The 18,296-nt window shown below is 29.6% G+C and overlaps 1 protein-coding gene and 1 long non-coding RNA gene across 8 annotated transcripts in view; one reads left to right on the top strand and one right to left on the bottom strand.

Annotated features, from left to right (window-relative positions):
• The first annotated feature begins 19 nt into the window (after positions 1–19).
• Positions 20–18,296, top strand: part of LOC141457367 (uncharacterized) — a 44,185-nt gene continuing 25,908 nt past the window's right edge. For 3 of the 4 annotated variants that reach the window (XR_012460348.1, XR_012460346.1, XR_012460350.1), the window contains exons 1-2: positions 20–148; positions 1,121–1,313. This is a non-coding gene — a long non-coding RNA (uncharacterized lncRNA). Of the gene's footprint in view, positions 149–485; positions 883–1,120; positions 1,314–18,296 lie in introns of those variants that run through there. The other variant, XR_012460347.1, reaches the window with a different exon arrangement.
• Positions 1,850–18,296, bottom strand: part of ATP7 (copper-transporting ATPase 1) — a 34,892-nt gene continuing 18,445 nt past the window's right edge. For 3 of the 4 annotated variants that reach the window (XM_074134249.1, XM_074134251.1, XM_074134250.1), the window contains exons 2-24: positions 14,939–15,065; positions 13,710–13,925; positions 11,023–11,200; positions 10,773–10,919; positions 10,187–10,350; positions 9,828–10,057; positions 8,796–8,985; positions 8,472–8,705; positions 7,719–7,859; positions 7,249–7,357; positions 6,873–7,126; positions 6,569–6,766; positions 6,310–6,469; positions 6,046–6,208; positions 5,665–5,803; positions 5,468–5,588; positions 5,160–5,302; positions 4,863–5,066; positions 4,625–4,774; positions 4,475–4,545; positions 3,700–3,852; positions 3,422–3,534; positions 1,850–2,581 (exon numbers count right to left, since the gene is read on the bottom strand). In XM_074134249.1, coding sequence (XP_073990350.1) covers positions 2,556–2,581; positions 3,422–3,534; positions 3,700–3,852; positions 4,475–4,545; positions 4,625–4,774; positions 4,863–5,066; positions 5,160–5,302; positions 5,468–5,588; positions 5,665–5,803; positions 6,046–6,208; positions 6,310–6,469; positions 6,569–6,766; positions 6,873–7,126; positions 7,249–7,357; positions 7,719–7,859; positions 8,472–8,705; positions 8,796–8,985; positions 9,828–10,057; positions 10,187–10,350; positions 10,773–10,919; positions 11,023–11,200; positions 13,710–13,925; positions 14,939–15,065 — 3,631 coding nt within the window. In that variant the 3' untranslated portion in view covers positions 1,850–2,555. Of the gene's footprint in view, positions 2,582–3,421; positions 3,535–3,699; positions 3,853–4,474; positions 4,546–4,624; positions 4,775–4,862; positions 5,067–5,159; positions 5,303–5,467; positions 5,589–5,664; positions 5,804–6,045; positions 6,209–6,309; positions 6,470–6,568; positions 6,767–6,872; positions 7,127–7,248; positions 7,358–7,718; positions 7,860–8,471; positions 8,706–8,795; positions 8,986–9,827; positions 10,058–10,186; positions 10,351–10,772; positions 10,920–11,022; positions 11,201–13,709; positions 13,926–14,938; positions 15,066–15,257; positions 15,542–18,296 lie in introns of those variants that run through there. The other variant, XM_074134248.1, reaches the window with a different exon arrangement.

The raw sequence follows: 18,296 nt of genomic DNA, 5'->3' as shown, positions 1-18,296 counted from the left end.
TACAACCGAAGGCAGTAGAACTGTAACAAAAAATGAAAGGAGTAATTCTTAGTAAACTTTAAGTCGCACATATATTTTATTTGAATTTGCAGTTTCATTTTGCAAGATAGCATACCTAATCACTGCATAAAAACGTTAATCAAAACAGGTAAGTAATAAGAATACTGTAATACACTCAAACTAAATGTCCGAAATTTACTATTATTTATAAATTGTTCGAATCCTTATAAACTATTAAGCATCAATAAGTTAAGATGGCGACAATCTTTGCACAAGACACAAATTCCTGGAATACGTTAAATATAAACAATTCCTTGCGTTATATGCACTTACCATTAATTAGAAGAAAGGATAAACCCTAAATCTTCATTTGGCAATATTTACGGTATACTAAGAATGACATTAAAAAAGCCCTCGGACCAAATAAATAAATACGTCCCTTCACAATACACCCCAAAGGCACAGTAGCGTCAAAACTAGGGGAAGCTTTTCTACAGAATCGGGGGAAGAGACAAAAGACAAGCGACTGCAGCGACATCTACTCGAATTAGATATTTAAATTTTCTTAGGGGTCCTAATACGATTTGAAATAACATATTTTCGTTCGCTCATTTTACTTGAAACAAGTTTATTATACTATTAGAGTAAAACAAGTCAAAATGTTCTTTTTAACAAATTAGAAAGTCGGGAGACATTTTCTCAATATGCTCATTCTCTTTTAATTTTTTAACTAATACATTTTTGTTATTGTAGTTAATAATTCTTTATTAAACTTCATTTATTTTTATGTTTACTGACTAATTAGTGAATACTTATTCCACTATTTGAAATAAGAATAAAAAATAGAGCAGAAATGAAAAATAAAACTGCCGGATAAAACAGGTTTTTATTTGTTTTTATAAGATTAGCTATCGAATTGTGCAATATTTATACTATTATATTATATATTGTTAATAAATAAACACCTTTTCTATCTACCTACTATCTATCTACCTAATTTATTTATTATTGAAAAGTTCAATCTTTGAAAATATCTTATGAACAGACTACTTAGCAAATAATCAATTAACAGTCGAATGTTCTTTTTCCTTTAGGCTGATTTTTTGATCTTTTCTGACAGGTACAGAAAAATCTTAAAGCAGATGCAGAAGTCACCATTGAAAAATTGGTGCATGTTAGAAGAAATTATCCCGGAAGTGTTGGCTTTGGTTTCCTGAGAGTACAGGATTTGATTAACCTTCTCACAGTGACAACGCAGCAGACGACTAATGGAAACTCGATTAGATGATTTGAAGATTGCAGCAAGCGACATTGTAAGTAATAAACAAATTTACTTTTGTATTTAAAAATAGCAATTTCCGGCATTTTATGAATTTCTTTCATTATTTCTTTTTCTCTCTCAAAACATTTTCCTTACTACTAACTTCACCAAACAGTTTTTTTAAAAGGATGTTTTAAATTCTAATATCTAAACTCTTGATTAAAGAGGAAAACACATAATCAACCAAATTTTTAAGAGGAAACTGATAAATTTCACTTGTAAAATATGTATTATTCAAAGAAAGGAGTGTGTAAGAATTGTTGCAGACTAAGTTCCTTTCCGGAATATAAAAATAACAAAAATATGCATAAAAATATATTCCTAGAACGAATCTTAACTAAAATCATTTTCTTTATAACTTATTTAAGAAAAGATTTGTTTCGCAGAATTGAAAGCACTGTGTCAGATCCTTTAGTTATTTCTTTTAATTTGATTTAAAAAGTGAATTTCTGCTTAATTAAGAGCTTCTAGCACTTGGTTATCAATTTAAGAATTCTTTTTAGAGGGTGAATGATAATAAATCATTAATAAAATAATTAAAAAATATATATTTCTAACTTATAACATTTTTAAACATTAATTCAGAATAAAAAATTTATAAGAAATATGTTCACTTATTACTTGGCAATACATAAGTACTGTACATACACTTTTTGCAATCGATTTGGCGATTTAATATATTAAAAGTAAATAAAAAACGAAAAAATAAAACCTTTATTTATACAAATAAATTTTAATCGCGTTTAAAATGAAATAGAAAAGTAACAATAAGTACTGTAATAAATCACAAAATCAAATAAAGTAAGTAATTTATAATTACTAAGCAAAACTGATTAAGACTTAAATGAAAATAACATGAATTTTGTTTTAATTACTTTATTTTCCACTTTTCCTCATCTTCAGGGGAATGGTTACGAATATTTTACTTTACATGATAGGCTAAAATCGTTCACAGTAGACATTTTTTTACATACATACCGAAAGTCATTCGATTATCATATTATATTTATTTCTGTTTTCGGTTATTTTAAGCATATTAAAAAGCTTCCAAAGAATGATATAAGTTACAACATTGAACGAAAGTAATAAAATCCTCTACGGATTAATGGAAAACTATGGAACTTGGAAAATTCAGTAATAATGTTAAATAAAAATAGTATTTTCTAAATAAATGTACATTCGAATAAATTACATTCAAGTAAGCAATAGATCAAGAATACACTTCTTAGTCGTTTTATACCTTCGGTGAGACAATGCTACCTGCAAAAATACAAAAAAAAAAACATGTAAGATAATAATTTTGTAATATTTAAAAAAAATAATTTTAGGTACCTTTGTAAAAATAAAATTAGTATCTTCATACGAATGTATGTGCTTCTTGATAGTATCCAACATACGGAAGCAAGAGGGCCTAAGAAATGCAAACAGAAAAAAGCGTGGTCTATTCTTCTAGAGGAGTAACAGCTGGATAACTGTTGAGCCATGCATTCCTTGCAAATTTTAGGATGACAACTAGACATGACTATTTCAGTAAACAGTTGCAGCTAATTGGTATGATATTCAATAACGAATACCTCTCTCAGTAACTAACAAAAAATACAATTACATTACACACAGTAATTTAACTAACAAATATTCACACAATACTCATACGACCGAAGAGATAGTTGATGTGTGAAACGTTTTAAGGTAGGCGCAACCACTGTTACACACGAGCTCTCCACTTAATTTCACATTCACAATTTTTAACACAGTAAAGAACTATATAGACCTAATCGGATAGCTAGAACGGGATTCTACAGAGCGAAATAGTCAAAATTGCTTTTGGACTTTGGGAATATCTTGGAAGTCGTTTACGATAATTTCTTCCTTCCTTCTTCTTCTTAGACCTTCCTTGTACTATTTATTTATTAATTTATTTTATGCGTTGGAAGAAGAAGAAAGCTTTACCTCGCTATCAGTCTTAAAAATTACGCCATTATGAAACTTTACTTATAAGAAAGTTGTTAATAAATAATTAATTTTAAAAAAATAAAATAAAATTAACTGATGTTAAGATGATGAAAAAAGTATTCTTAAGTGATTAATAAAAACACTTACCAACATCATCAAATTTTGTATATCTATAAGATTCTAGGCCAAGATCTGCTTCGTCGCCATCTTCCGCGCTTAATAAGTGTCCATCTGGTTCTTGTTTAGGCCATGTGAAAAATCTTAACATAAAATTTAATAGATGGATTAAACATTGCTTGCAAAAGAAGAAAAAAAAAGAAAAAAAACTGGAAATAAAGTTAACTATATTTTAACTATAGGAGTTTCTACGTCGAATAACGTTAATGGATACACAGAGAATAATTTAGTGAACCAATGTTACTAACCTGCTGATTGAACTGGAAGCTGACTGGGAAGGAGACGGTCTGTCAATATCATCTAATCCTCTGTGAATAGAGACGTTTATTTCTTTTTCGCAAGCAGACACAGCAAGTTCATATTCAGAGGTGGTTAAACTTGCACGGGTAGGCTTCTTATATCTTTAAATAAAAGAATACTAATAATTAGTAATATGATCAATTGTAAAAGAAAAGGTTTCTCTGGGTGGGAAAAAATAAAGTTGCAAGGAAGGTTCACTTCATCCATGGATCATCCATCTATAATCTACACCAATTTTGTCATATATTTTACGAAATTATATAATTTAATGTGGGTTATTAGAATAATACAAAACATTTCTTACACATTACATCTGCTTTGATCCGCTGCAATCTGTGATGCATTTACACTCGCGTGTTGCATAAAGAAATCAGAATTTCGTTCAAACTCGAAAGATGTAAAAATAAAAAAAATAATAAAAAATAAAAATTAACTTGAAAAAACTACGTGTTAAAATATGATTGGTTTCATTTATTAATTTAAAACTTTTATAGTCGTTGCTGTAAAGATAAAATAATTTTTTCTTCTTAAACTGACTAGAAGTTTTGGGGCGTTTTAAGATATATCCTGAAGTACCCTATTTATATTTTTATGTACCCGTAAGAAACACTTTTCGAAACCTCTGAACCAATAGAAATTGCCAATATAAATGAAATTAAATATTCAACTCATGAATCTAACGAGTTCTTCATCATTAATAAAATTTCCAGAAGAAAAACTCACAACTTCAGTAATAAAGATGACACAACCACTGACACTGAACTCATAGCCATAGCAGCTGAAGACATCCAGGGCTAAAATTAAATTTAGAGAATTAAATTTAATTATAAATTATTAATGAAACAATAAATAAAATTTAAAATTTTTACACACCACCAGAGTAAGGCCGAAAGAACTGAATGCACCTGCAGCCAACGGGATCCCAACGAGATTATAAACACTTGCAAAAAAGAAATTATACCTAATCCTTTTTACAGTTTTTCGAGAGAGATCTAAACATCCAATCACGTCAAGTAAATCGTTCTAAGAAATAAATAATTAAACATTTAATGTAATTTAAAAGACAATGATACGTTTTAAAAAATAAGAAAAAGAAGAAAATAATAGCTACCCGCATTAGAACAACATCGGCAGCTTCTACAGCGACATCAGTTCCTGATGCAATAGCAATGCCTACGTTAGCTTGAGCAAGAGCAGGTGAATCATTAACACCATCTCCTACCATTGCTACTATCAAGTTTTTCTCTTGTAATTGCTGTATTTTGGCTACTTTATGAGAAGGCAATACTTCTGCGAATACTCTACTGATACCAACCTAAAAATAAAGAAAGATGAAAAATGTAAAATTTACTTGAAATTTATCCTAAGTAATAATATAAATATTTATTTTATATATTCTTCTAAATACCTCTTTAGCAATAGCAACAGCGGTTTTTCTATTATCTCCAGTTAACAAGATAACTTGAAGACCTCTCCTTTTTAACGTGTAAACGGCTAAATGTGCTTCAGGTTTCACAGTATCAGTTACACTCCACATTGATACAAGAACGCCTAAAATTTAACAAGAATAAACATGAAGTAGGAGGAAGATCATGCAAAAAAGCGGGCATGCTTCTGAAACGGTTACTACAATCATTTCGTTTTGACATTCAGCTTAAAATGTTGTGATAGAAATTTACACGTGAACTGTGTATTAATAAAAGATGGTACTCTTACCATTAATAGCACAAAGTACAGCAGTATGACCCAAATCTTCTTCTACAGACATCAAATAATCGGCCACTGATGGTAAATGAATGGCGTTTCTTCTTAACCATTCTCTATTACCGATAAGAACCTAAAATTTCAGAATAATTATGATTAATGTTGTAATTAACGTTTCTTTTTCCAACTTCAAGGAAAAATATACACACTTCATAGCTTGTAGGTTCATTGTCAGCATTGTAGATACTCAAAGATCTATCAAGTTCTAAGCCGCTATCAGTAGGCTGCCTTATTAAATTTACCGTCTCAATGTTAACTCCATTTAATAAACGTGGTTCATTTGGTGACCTACAAAAAAATGCCAGTCAGTATCTTAAAAGTATTAGTTACACTAAAGCCCTTGCCTTATATTGCCATTTCTGAACGGTTCTATTCGTACTATTACAAACATGTTTTTACTAGTATTCTTAATAAAATTGAAGTAGAAGAAAACTGTAATTATCTAGATACTTATCCCAAAACAAGGAATAATCTAGGAACAAACACAGACTTTCTACAATAACTAATTTGTTATAGACAAATTATCTTACAAGTTTTTGTAGTTTTTAACTTTATCAGAGTTACAAGTTTTCTCAATCATTAGTTCAATGTGAGAAATGGTGCAACGCAAGCCACAGCCGGGAACAGCTTGAAAATTAAGGCTCTTTCCAGTAATATCACTACTTATTGTATGCTTCACAAATTCAACAATTGCTTTGAACGGAAAAAAAAGAACAAAACAAGATTAAGTGATTTGCGAATTATTAATATTAAGGTTTAATAATTTCATAATACAAAATTTTAACAGAAATTACCAGATGCTATTGGATGTTCACTACTGGATTCCGCCGTTCCAATTATTGAAAGTAATTTCTCCATAGAACATTGACTATCTTTTACAAATAGACAAATTTTATTTACCTTTGGTTTACCTTGAGTTATAGTGCCAGTTTTATCGAATACTACACATTGTACCTAAATTAAGGATAACCAAAACTTATTAGTCAAGAAAAACAAGGTATTTTGATTAGGTAATTTTTTTTTTAATGTACAATTATTAATAAGATTTTTCACCTTGTGAGCATTTTCTAACGCTTCTGCACCTTTGATCAAGATTCCATTGAGCGCTCCAACTCCAGTGCCAACCATAACGGCAGTAGGAGTTGCTAAACCCAGAGCACAAGGACAAGCAATAGCGAACACACTAAGAGCACATCTGAATGCAAACTGAAATATTACTTCTTCATTGGAGAATCCATGCTTACTTTCTTCCTAAAATTTAAAATATCCAAACAATTAATAATTAGTTGAAATAATCATTTAAAAAATGCCCAATATTGCAAATGATTTAGCAAATTTATTTTTGAAAAATTCTTACCGATAGAGGAATGTGAGATATGTCAATAAATCCAACGGTAATCCAAGTTAATACAGTTAAAATTGAGATTCCAATTACAAATGGAACAAAATAACTGGCTATTCGGTCGGCTAATTGTTGTATCGGAGCCTTACTAGTTTGTGCTTCTTCCACCAATTTTACAATTTGTGCTAGAGTTGTAGATTCACCGGTATGTGTAGCAACCATTAAAATTAATCCACTTTGATTTATTGAACCACTGATCACCACGGCACCTACACATTTTTGATAAATTCAGTATTGTTTTTATTCTTCGAAATGTTGTAACTTATAACGAACGTCGTTAATAATTAAAAAAAATATATTTGAAATTGAAAAAATAAAATTTATCTCTTACCTTTTTTCTTGACCACAGGCATCGATTCACCGGTAATTAATGATTCATCGCATCTAGAATTACCAAATATAACCTTTCCATCAACTGGAACTTTTGCTCCAGGTACTACCTATAAAAACATTTAACAATAGTAGGCTAAATTAACAAAAACTGAACTTATAATTTCAATTGTTTACAAAACGAATAAGCTATTGACTATTACATTCAAATGCAAGTGGTTTCCAGGCTTTTTTTTAGAACGAAAGTTTGAACTGTAACCGGAATTAATTGTGTTGAAATGATCCTATTGTCCTATGAGAAATTAACCTTAGAAAGTAGCAAATATAAACTACCTCAACAGCCAAGTCTATATAGTATATGGTAAATGTTCGGATGAATTATGTTGTTCTAGTTGTTAGCCACCCGGAATGATTAAGAGCTATGATTAATTTGGTATTGTATTCTCATAAAGAAATGAAAAATTTACTTACTTTTAATACATCACCTCGTTGAACCAAATCTACTGATATGGTTTTTTCAGATAATATTTCAAAATCTGGACCAATTGTAACTAATTGAGCTTCTGTTGGTTTCAAACTGAGTAATTTTGATAATGCTTCCGAAGTTTTCCCCTAAATTTGGTAAAAATTAAAATGAGAATAAGAGGTATTTAACAAATCCTAAGATTCCCAACAGAATCGTTATATGCGCTAAGTGTAGAAAGAGTTTTGTAAAAAGAAGAATATTAAAAATAACAAAGAAATAAAGAGAAAGATAAATGTTAATTTGAAACTTATTTAGAGTTAAAAATCTCGGGGATTATTTTCTTAAAGCTGTAGAAGAATAGAAACTCATACTAAATAAATTTTGTATCAACTGGTGTTTATTACAGCGATTTAAGGGTTCAAAGTGAAATGGAACTTGTAAGTTAACCTCAAGGCAATTGAAAAAAAAAAAATCTATTGTTGAGAATGCACACTATATTGTTGGCAAAAACATTGCTTTAAAAAAGTATAATCAAGCAAAAAGGTATTTCAGAAGATAATAAAAACAAAATATGCTACGATCATCAGTATCTTACGAAATAATTATTTTTTCATCTATTGAACGAATAATCCATCTGAGATTTGGCATCCAAAGATAGATGTAAATTATTATTATTATTTTTTTTTAGAGTGATCGAACGATATCCTGTGAGATTAAGACGTTAGGAACCCAAACAATTTGTCATAAAAATATCTTACCTTCGCTATGCTTTCCAACCATCTGCCTAATGAAATAAACACAAACAACATTGGTGGTGTGTCAAAAAAAGTTACAGGACTGTATCGATGACCAAATCCAATCGCAAATAACAATACAATTACAGAATAAATGTACGATATTGTGGTAGCCAACGATACTAGGACATCCATATTAGTGGTACCATGTCTTACAGCTTTAATAGCGGCTTTGTGGAAATGCCAACCACCAAAAAACTGAAAATTTCTTCAATGTGAACATTCTTTTCGCCATTTTAGAATTTTAAAAATGTGAGCAAAAAAAAAGAGTAGTAGATGGTTTCTTACCTGAACAGGTGTTGAAAAAATAAACATAAGACCATTTTCAAGAGATAATCCAGGAAATAAATAAGTCATGTCATCGTGGGAAATATGTCTGTAGGACATCTCAAACATAAAATAAAACATTGCCACAATACAAGGGCCACCAAACATTAATGATATGATAAAAGAACGCCGCCATTGTCTAATAGTTTCCCTGAAAATAAATAATTTTTATTAATAACAAGACTTACACTTATAGCCCTTCTTAATTTTCTCAACTGATAGATTTTTTCAATTACAAAATTGGATGAGTGAAAATAAAATTAAATTTTGGAACTCCTAGAATAGGAGTAGGCACAAAAGGGGCCCTCAAGGGCAATATACTACTCGCTGCCAATAAAAGTTAAAAGTCTAGAATTTGCCAAATTCATGTAAAATTAAAAATAGAATCGCCACTCCTTCAAGCATGTTTTCAACAATACTGATAAACAAATCAAGAATGACGGATACAAAGTTACAAGAACTTTTACATCACCATCAGCTTAATTAACTTTAATTTTATATTTTTATGAGGTTAATTACAAATTTATTATTTGATTAAAAAGCAGTCAATCATAAAAATGATTTATTTTTCTAAAAAACTTTGGATTTTATTAATTTGTATTTTGATATAGTTTTATTCTTTATTCGGGAAGATTACTTTTCCCTACGTGACCGAACAAAATTGCCCAACCCAACCATGGAGAAAATATAACTAGCCTAACCAATTATCTGAAACTTCTTACTCAACAATAACACGTTTAAAGGTTTCCATATAGTTACACTTATAAGGTAACTACTAAGTTTTTGAAAGACCATGATAGTCTTTTGTGTTAATAATTGTACAACTAAATAATTTCAGAATTTTATCTCTTCCATTTCTTTTCAAATGGCCATCAACATTTTCTGATTAAGTTCGTTATAAGAAACTGCGAAGCAATCGCAACCTTTCCTCTTTATGCATCGGGAGAAAGTAAGGAAAAAAGAGAAGGAAAACATTAATCAATTATTTTATACCTATGATCTAAATAACTGCCAGCATCCTTGTCTTTATTTGATATAACAGAAGCAGTAAATCCTAATTTTTCAATAGCTTCGACAATATCTCGAGCTCCAGTTTCCACTGGATTAAATAGAAATGTGCCCCGTTGTGTAGTAAGGGCTACTTTCGCCGATGTAATTCCTTTTAATTTGGCCACACTTGATTCAATTTTATTTACACAAGAAGCGCAAGTCATACCTCCAATCTGAATTGAAAAAGAAAAATCAAGGAAATGCAAAATTAATTGAAACGGAATTTCAATCCATCTTTTTCATAAAAAGCATACCACTAGAATCCTTAAATATTATATAATTATTTAATATTAAAATATTACCTTAATAGCAATATGACCTTCAAATGATTCTTCTTCACTCAGTACCTCAGACGGAAAACCTAATTCTGTAATAGAACTTGCGATCTCATCGGGAAGCACTTGACTAGAATTATATTTAACTTCAGCTTTTGCGGCAAGTAAGGCAATTAATATATTTTGAACACCTATTACAAAGGAAACAATATATAATGATGATTTTACAAGAACCAAAAATATCCAAATAAGTAATCGTACAAGATGTCGTTTCTGATGAAGAAAATTCTTAATATATCTGAAAAAAATGTCTCAAGATTTGAAATGTAAGGCACAATTTTCATAAATCTTTAATATATATATAGAATACCATATTTAAAAACGTCCAAACTTTACAACTTCAAATAGGACAATGCACGGAGTTAGAAAAACAAGTACCTACCAATTTTAAGGAATTCATGGTCAAAGAATTTATTTCATTTTTTTAATATTATAAAACACCTTTTTCCAGATAAAAGGTAGAAATAGAAAAAAAAAATCCTTAAAAGGAGATAACATCATTCTTCAGATTATAATCTCAAGAATATGTATAAATTTATAATAATAAAATTACCTGGTATTTTGTAACAATGTCTTTCAATAGCGGAAACACATGAAGCGCAGGTCATTCCTTTAATATGAATTACACATCTATCTAAATTATTGTCTATGTTTACTTGTGTAACTGTAGAAGTCTTTTCACAATTCCTTTTGATACTACCTGCAATTAATATAATGGAAGGTTAAAAATATAAATAGTATTTATTATCGGCGATAATAACTATAGACGCCGATGCGGAAAAATCATAATATAACTCTACTACCGTCTGATTTGTTGGCATCATTTGCTTTTGCTTTTGACAACTCAGAAAAAGAATTTGTATTATTTAAAAGTGTTAGAGATGCATCGAAACCCATGTCCTCTATTGCATCACAGATCTCTTGGGCGCTAAGAATGTGAGGCTTAAATGTTACATACGCCATCTTATTTTCTAGCGATACCTGTTAAAGGTAAATTTTTTTTATTAAGATTAACCTTTTTTTATTAATAGGGGGCGGGTGTAGGTATAGTGGTCAAGAGCGTGGTTTTGTAAGTAGGAGATCCCCAGTTCGAATCCCGCGTAAGACTACTTTTTATTAGTTAGAAAAGAATTGTTTACAGCAAAGTATGAGCTCCTACCCCCGTCCACAACACCTAATTGGACGTTAAGCCCCGTCTGAAAAAATAAGCGATTACTTTACTTACTTATTATTAATGAGGGCAGCGTACAATCAGAAGAAAAGTACTTATAGGATACTTTTCCTCCGATGACTGTAAATCTAAAATTTGGAACTGATTCTAGCTAATATCAGCAAGGAAAATGAACTATCTTCGATCCGCACACAAACCAAAACACGGTCGCGGATAGAGTGCTGTTGAAAACTTCACTTTCTGTTACAAAGGATTAAATTCAAATAAAACTGCATGAAATATAAAGACTGGACTCCTGTATTCTATTAATTAGTAAAATACCTGATATGCGGATAGCTAGTTGATTTTGAAATTACATTGTGAACAGTGTAAGAAAAGTTAAAAGTGTGAATTTCAAAACTTCAAATATAGCACAACGACTAGAACAATAATGATAAGTACTAAATTATTAGAAACCACAAAACCTTATTATCGAATGATGAGATAGCCATTTCCTTTCATATTGGTGATAATTATTGAATAACTATACAATAGGTTTATTCTTATAAGTTTAACCATACATCTTCAATCTACATATGTCTACTACAAGTTTAGGAATTAAAGAAAGTAGTTCATTAAGAGTTTTCGAAAACTTCTAAATCATGTCTTCTCTCTAGGTAAGCATATTTATGAAATGCTTAGTTCTAGTGAAAAATTTAAAATAAATAAGTAAATTTAATAAAAGTTTAATAAATAAAATTTAATAAATTAGTGATAAATTTTATAATTTTGGAAGAATGGTAAGATGGAAACGTAAATTAAGAGCATACTACAAAAGAAACACTTCAGCAGTAGTGCATTTCCTTATGTCCTCAGTAGCAAACGAAACCAAATTTGTGAATTACATCTTTTTCTCAGCATTTCTCAATTAATTAAACAACTTCTGATTTTTTCAACATTTTCTATAAATAATTTTTTATAGTACTGAAAAGCGTTCAAAAAATTTAATTAAATAATCTAGCAACCAATTGATTGACTTCTTCTAATCTAATTCACGATTTCTAATTTCTTGTTCGTTGCATTACACTATCATAACTATTGATGACGTCGCATTGAATGGACGAGAGCACTAAGATCCTAAGTCCTACAATCTAGAGAGGGTTTAGAGCCTATAGTATACCACGTAAATTTAACCTTTTTCAACAAATTGTACTTCTTCCTATACTTAGTTTAATTTGTCTTTTAAAAGTTTAATTAAAAAGGTTTAAACCAGAAGAAAATTTGTTCTTACAGGACGTAGTTACTGTGTAATATTTAATAATTTTTTTTGAAACTTCTTTTTTCAAACACTTCCTCACTCTTTCTCTGTCTTATTGGGTTTACTTAACAAATTTCTGCAAAGTCGAAAAACATTTAATTCCAAAAGAAAGATACCTCCAACATCTACCAGGGTATAGGCATACCCATATGAAGTTCATTACTAAACACAATGGACACATTACAGACGGCTACATTCCATGACAAAATACTGTTACTTAAGAATATTAATATTTTAAAGACACAAATGGTAATAAATTTCGGAAATTCTAAATTTTCCAGTCCATTTCGTAACTAACAAAAAACGCTACACCATAAATACAGGATCTCTTATATTAAGTTTATTGAATCCCAATTCTAATTTCCTACAAATTTTTGTATTTTAAAAACTTTCTCAGCCTTAAATAATAACTCATTTCGAAAACTTAACATTCGAAATCTGTAGTAACAATGTTTGACACTACTTCAAACTAGTGCATCAATCAGAAAACTTCTAAAAGTGAAATGTACAGCCCCACCATTATCTGGAAGCCCAAATCAATTTTAAATTAGGATATGTTAAAATACAACTAATCAAGTTTCTATATAAGAAAGAACTTTCGCTTATTGAATAACCTGTAGGTTTACTTAATGAAACCTATTATTAATAATTTTTTAATCTGAGCAATAATGTACAAATTTATTTTGCAAGCATTCTCTCTCTCGCTTTCTTTACTTATCTGCAAAAAGTAAAAAAAAAAACTAAATCAACTTATGTAATTAGCATCTTAAAGAACAGTTAATAATATAAGAATTGGGGCAAAATTTTTAGCTAAGTTTGTCAGCTATCTTTTGAGAAAAATGATGTAATATAGTTTAATTGCATTTAATTTCTTTTTCATGAATCCATTATTCGAAACTTACCTCGTCAAAGCTTTTTATCAAGTTAGCTGTAATCTGGCAGAGATCAGCTAATAACACTACTTAAAATTATCAAAACTAAACGTTGCCAAATAATTTATTCATAAACTAGACTATGCCAACCTTAATATTAACGATTCCATCTTTTTGAGATATATTTCCTTCAATATTTCGAACACATGATTGACAAGTCATCCCTTCTACGTTTAAAGTAACACCTTTCTCTTCTTCCGGCAATGTAGCATCGAAACCCATATCTTCTATTGCATCTTTTAATTCGGCAGGAGATGTCGCACAGGGATTGTAGAATATTTCGCCATTTTTCTTCCCTAAATTGACCTAAAAAAAAGGATAAAATAATAAAACTTCTATAGGAAGAAAAGAATCATGCCAATTTCAGTCATGAAATTTTATAGAACTTATATAGTTAGACTAACTATATGTATATATATTCAAATAGGAACTATTTCGAGAGTTTATTCAAAACAGAAAGAAACACCTCCTATTATGTGCATGTAATTGAAAGGACCAAATAGCGGAATGTAAAAAACTGTAACTTTTTTAAAGGACTAACTAGGAGAAGTAGTAGTTTATTATAATAGTTTTTGAATAAATTGTATTTTTAGTTAATCTTAAACTTGAAAGAAGACTAACCTGCACCCCACATTTACACCTTAATTAAGACCTACTAAATTCTATCATATTCTACCTTCTAATTCACCGATGGACAATTCTGAAATCTCAAGGACAGCCAAACTATATACTTCTAGAGAACCCAATTTTACATAAGCTGCGTAATTTTGACTTATCAAATCTCGTATGAATGCTCCAATGTGGGATATAATTCTATGGCACTTTGAGACCAAGAGGAAACGAAATAGCGAAAACTATCTGTGGCAAAACCTTCCGAAAAAAGGAGATATAATTTCCTTCTATACTTTCAAAAAAATCGGTACCGTAAGCTTTTTTTGGGAGGGGGGTTGCCCGGAAAACGGCATCCATCCCGTTTGAATTAATTATTTTATCTATCCAAATACACATAAGAAGCAAAATGTTTGAACCACTTTGTCAATGTTTAATAACGCAGAAGTGACGCACTACCAAGCTAGTACGTCACATAAAACTTGTCTTCATAAGTTAGCGTACACTTTGCTTTGTCTTTTTTTGATTTAACAATATTGATCTATCGAATACCCCATGAAAATAAAATGGTGCAAACAATGAAAAAATATGTTTCCCACCACCTTAAACATTTAACCATTTTAATAGAAAGTAATTAAACAGAATTCTCCCTTTTTCAATTATTTTAAAGCCAGTTTCAGCCGTTAATTTAAAGAAAAATGCAAATATACCTTTATACTGATTACGCCAACTCGCATGCCAATAGTATTTTGTATATTTTTGACACATGACTGGCATGTCATGCCCTGTATACCCACAATAACTTTTTCTTTTTCTTCCTCGCCATCTTCATCATCACTAGAACAAAGAAATATATCATTGAAAATGGTGTTGACTTTGTTAAAAAAAAAAATGAAATAAAGTAAAAAAACAGTGAAAGTGCCAAAAAACTATTGAACTTCGAGAGAAAATATTATAGAGAAATTTAGGGGAAACAAACAAAAATATAATTAAAACGGAAACTAAGATCAATAAGTCAAAATAACGTACAAAATATTTAGAGAATTAAAACGTGAATGATAATCATCAAAAGAATCACCCAGAAGCAGCTCTTTATCATCCATCATTTTCAATTAATTAATCAATAATCCCCTAATACAGATTCTTTGAAAATTATTAATTACATAAATTAAATATTTAGTTATGTTTTTCAATGAAACAATACATTTAACTTGATAAAGTAAAACAGACTGAACTGTATTTTACACGCATTATGAGATAGGAAAAGTATTGAATAGATAAGCACCAGCTTCTTTTCGGACAGATTACGGGGTAACTACCAGATACTGAATATTATCTCATCTCTTTCATTGGAATAATAGCAATAAAAGTAGAGGGGTGACTGATATAGATAAGAGATACTTTTATAATCATTTATTTTTAAACAAATAATTTCAATATTTTAAATTTAATGAACCATGATATTAAGATCATTAATGTTGTAAATAAACTAATGCGTCATGTCTAGCATCTAATAATGACTGTCAGTCCATTTCAATTTTTTATTTCTCTCTTTTTGCCTTGAATTGAAGATGATATTTTAGCATCTTTACATTGTTTTAATTAAACATCTATTCTTAGCATTAAAACCTACGAAGCCTGTTAGTTCAACTTCTTTGTGCTTATATTCAAACAGTGCATTCAAAAAGAAAATCCAGAATTATGGTCCGAAAGGTCCGAAAAATAACACGATAGGCCACACAAAACACATTAAGAAGAAAATTGCACAGAAGATAAGACTAAACTCAAAATTGTTGCTTCATTCCAGTTTAAATTATTATTTATAAGATCCCGACCAAATTTGCCTGGAATTGTCTCCTAGTAACAAATAATTCCAGATCTTTCAGCAGTGTAAATTCCGCAGAACTAATTACAAGAAGCGGTAGAAAACAGTCATTCTAAGCCAACTACTCATCAACTTATTGACTTCTCAAGATGCCAGAATGATTAGGAACTCTATAGCTCAACTCAAGGAGCCATCGAAATAAGATGTGACAGATTTAACCTTTTGTTATTTGTAACACATTTCATAGTTAAGGTGAGAGTATTGTTTAATGCTTGACTAAACACTTCTACGACTAAGGTTCGAAGCTTAAACCTCATATTGTGCACAAATTCTATTTTTTTTTTTAATTTTTATTATTACTTTTTTTTTTGGAATAGACTGTCGACTTTTCTAAATCTTCTATCACTTATTACACCTTATGATCACTAAATAAACCACACGTGCACTTTTTTATAATTAGAAATATTTGCATTTTTTAAACCTCATTGTTCAAATTGCTCTACTGAAAATGTATGATTTTGCCAAGAACAGTTATTATTAATGAAATAGATTCATTAAACTTCACCAAAATGGGCTCTTTAGAGAATGGTTCTGCATGTTTGTGCTTGTCTATTATCCCTATTTTTTTCATCTTATTTATGAAGTATTTTAAATGCTAAAAGACAGTAATTGACGTAATTTTGCATCAGAATAATGTACACTTCTTATCTTTAAAGGAAAAAAACTTTAAAGAAAATCTCAACGTTATTCAAAGAAAATTTGAAAAGAAATTTAGTTCTAACTTACAAACTTTCTTCTCTTCGCAGTTTTACTTTTCCCATTTAGTTAGCTTCAAATACCATAAAAATTAGCATAAGTAAAACGTGCCAATACAAACTTGATAAGGCAACTCCCCCTATGAATTTGCTAGCAATGATAAAATGTTTTAAATAAACTTAATAGGCTTAAATTTATTCTTTTTTATTGTGCTTGTTAACTTTTAAAAAAAATCATCATTGACACCATTTACAAAAAATTGCTTCAACTTTGTTAATCTAAATCTGGGAAAAAAATAGAGTAAAATATCACTTCTTAGTAACCTACATTACTACCGATACATACCACAAAGAAACTTGCAAGCAATGGTACCTTTAATTTTCCAAAAAATGAATTTTTTCCACAAAAATGTTTTATAGGACAAATTTTTAAGGAGAATAAGAGTTGAAATTTATTTGTTTGTTGAGAACAACAAAGAAATACAAATCGACCTAGTAATGTGGTACTTTCCGATATGCTGAATTATTCTAAAACCTCATTGAACATTATCCTCGAAATATCTCTATGGAATTCAAAATTGAAGTCTTAATTTTGCAGTTATGAGGCAGTAGATGCACACACAAATTTTTAAAAATCCGCTATCTCATAATCTTAGTTCTCAAAACAATCTTGTGAAAATTTAAAATATAAAATCTGCATAAGTACAATACTTCCTCTTTTAAGATGCATTTGAGAGTAAAAATGTACCTTAAACAAGACTGAGAATTGTAACACCAGACCAACTAGATTTTTATTTTGTTTTATTACTATATCAGGAAAAAATATATTACAAATCCTTGACTTTGGTCTTATTCACAAAGTAGCCAAGTGTTCTGTTCACAAATATTGCAAAAGATCTTGTAAATTTCCGGTCATGGTCTCAATTAACTATCTCTTTCTGAAATGTTGTAACACAAGAATATAATAAAAGATAGAATTTGCTTTATTTAAAAAAAAGAATTCTGTACTATTTTACAATTATTTAATACGATAATTTGAGTATACTAGAATTTAAAACATGTCACTGATTCATGTATCGAAATAATAAAAATCCAATTTATTGAAGTTTTTAAGCTGCTCTTAAAATTTAAAAACTGCACGTGTAGTAGTCCAAATAATATCGAGCACATTTCCAGCACTACTTCAAGCGTAACGGGATAAGATTTCTCTTTTTCACATTTAATGTCTGATGGTATTAAGATTTCCTTATCGCTAATAGCAATTTTTTTTTTTTTATTAACAAAGACGAACTTAATCACTATTTTTACTTTCCATGATAAAGATGAATATTCAAAAATTAATAATTACCAGCATTGTATAAATTTCAGGTTCTTTGAATTTTGGATAAAAAAAAAGGTAGTGTACACTTGCGTATTTGTATGTGAAAAATACAAAATATCTCAGGATTTCATAAAACTCAAATTTTATAACAGCCTGTAAGGATACGA

Source organism: Rhodnius prolixus, unplaced genomic scaffold (genome assembly GCF_049639745.1).
Source record: "Rhodnius prolixus isolate KJV_2025 unplaced genomic scaffold, Rpr scaffold_10, whole genome shotgun sequence".
In the NCBI taxonomy this organism is placed as follows: Eukaryota; Metazoa; Arthropoda; class Insecta; order Hemiptera; family Reduviidae; genus Rhodnius; species Rhodnius prolixus.
The sequence above is the reverse complement of the archived record's forward strand: the minus strand, read 5'-3'. Positions and strand labels throughout refer to the sequence as shown.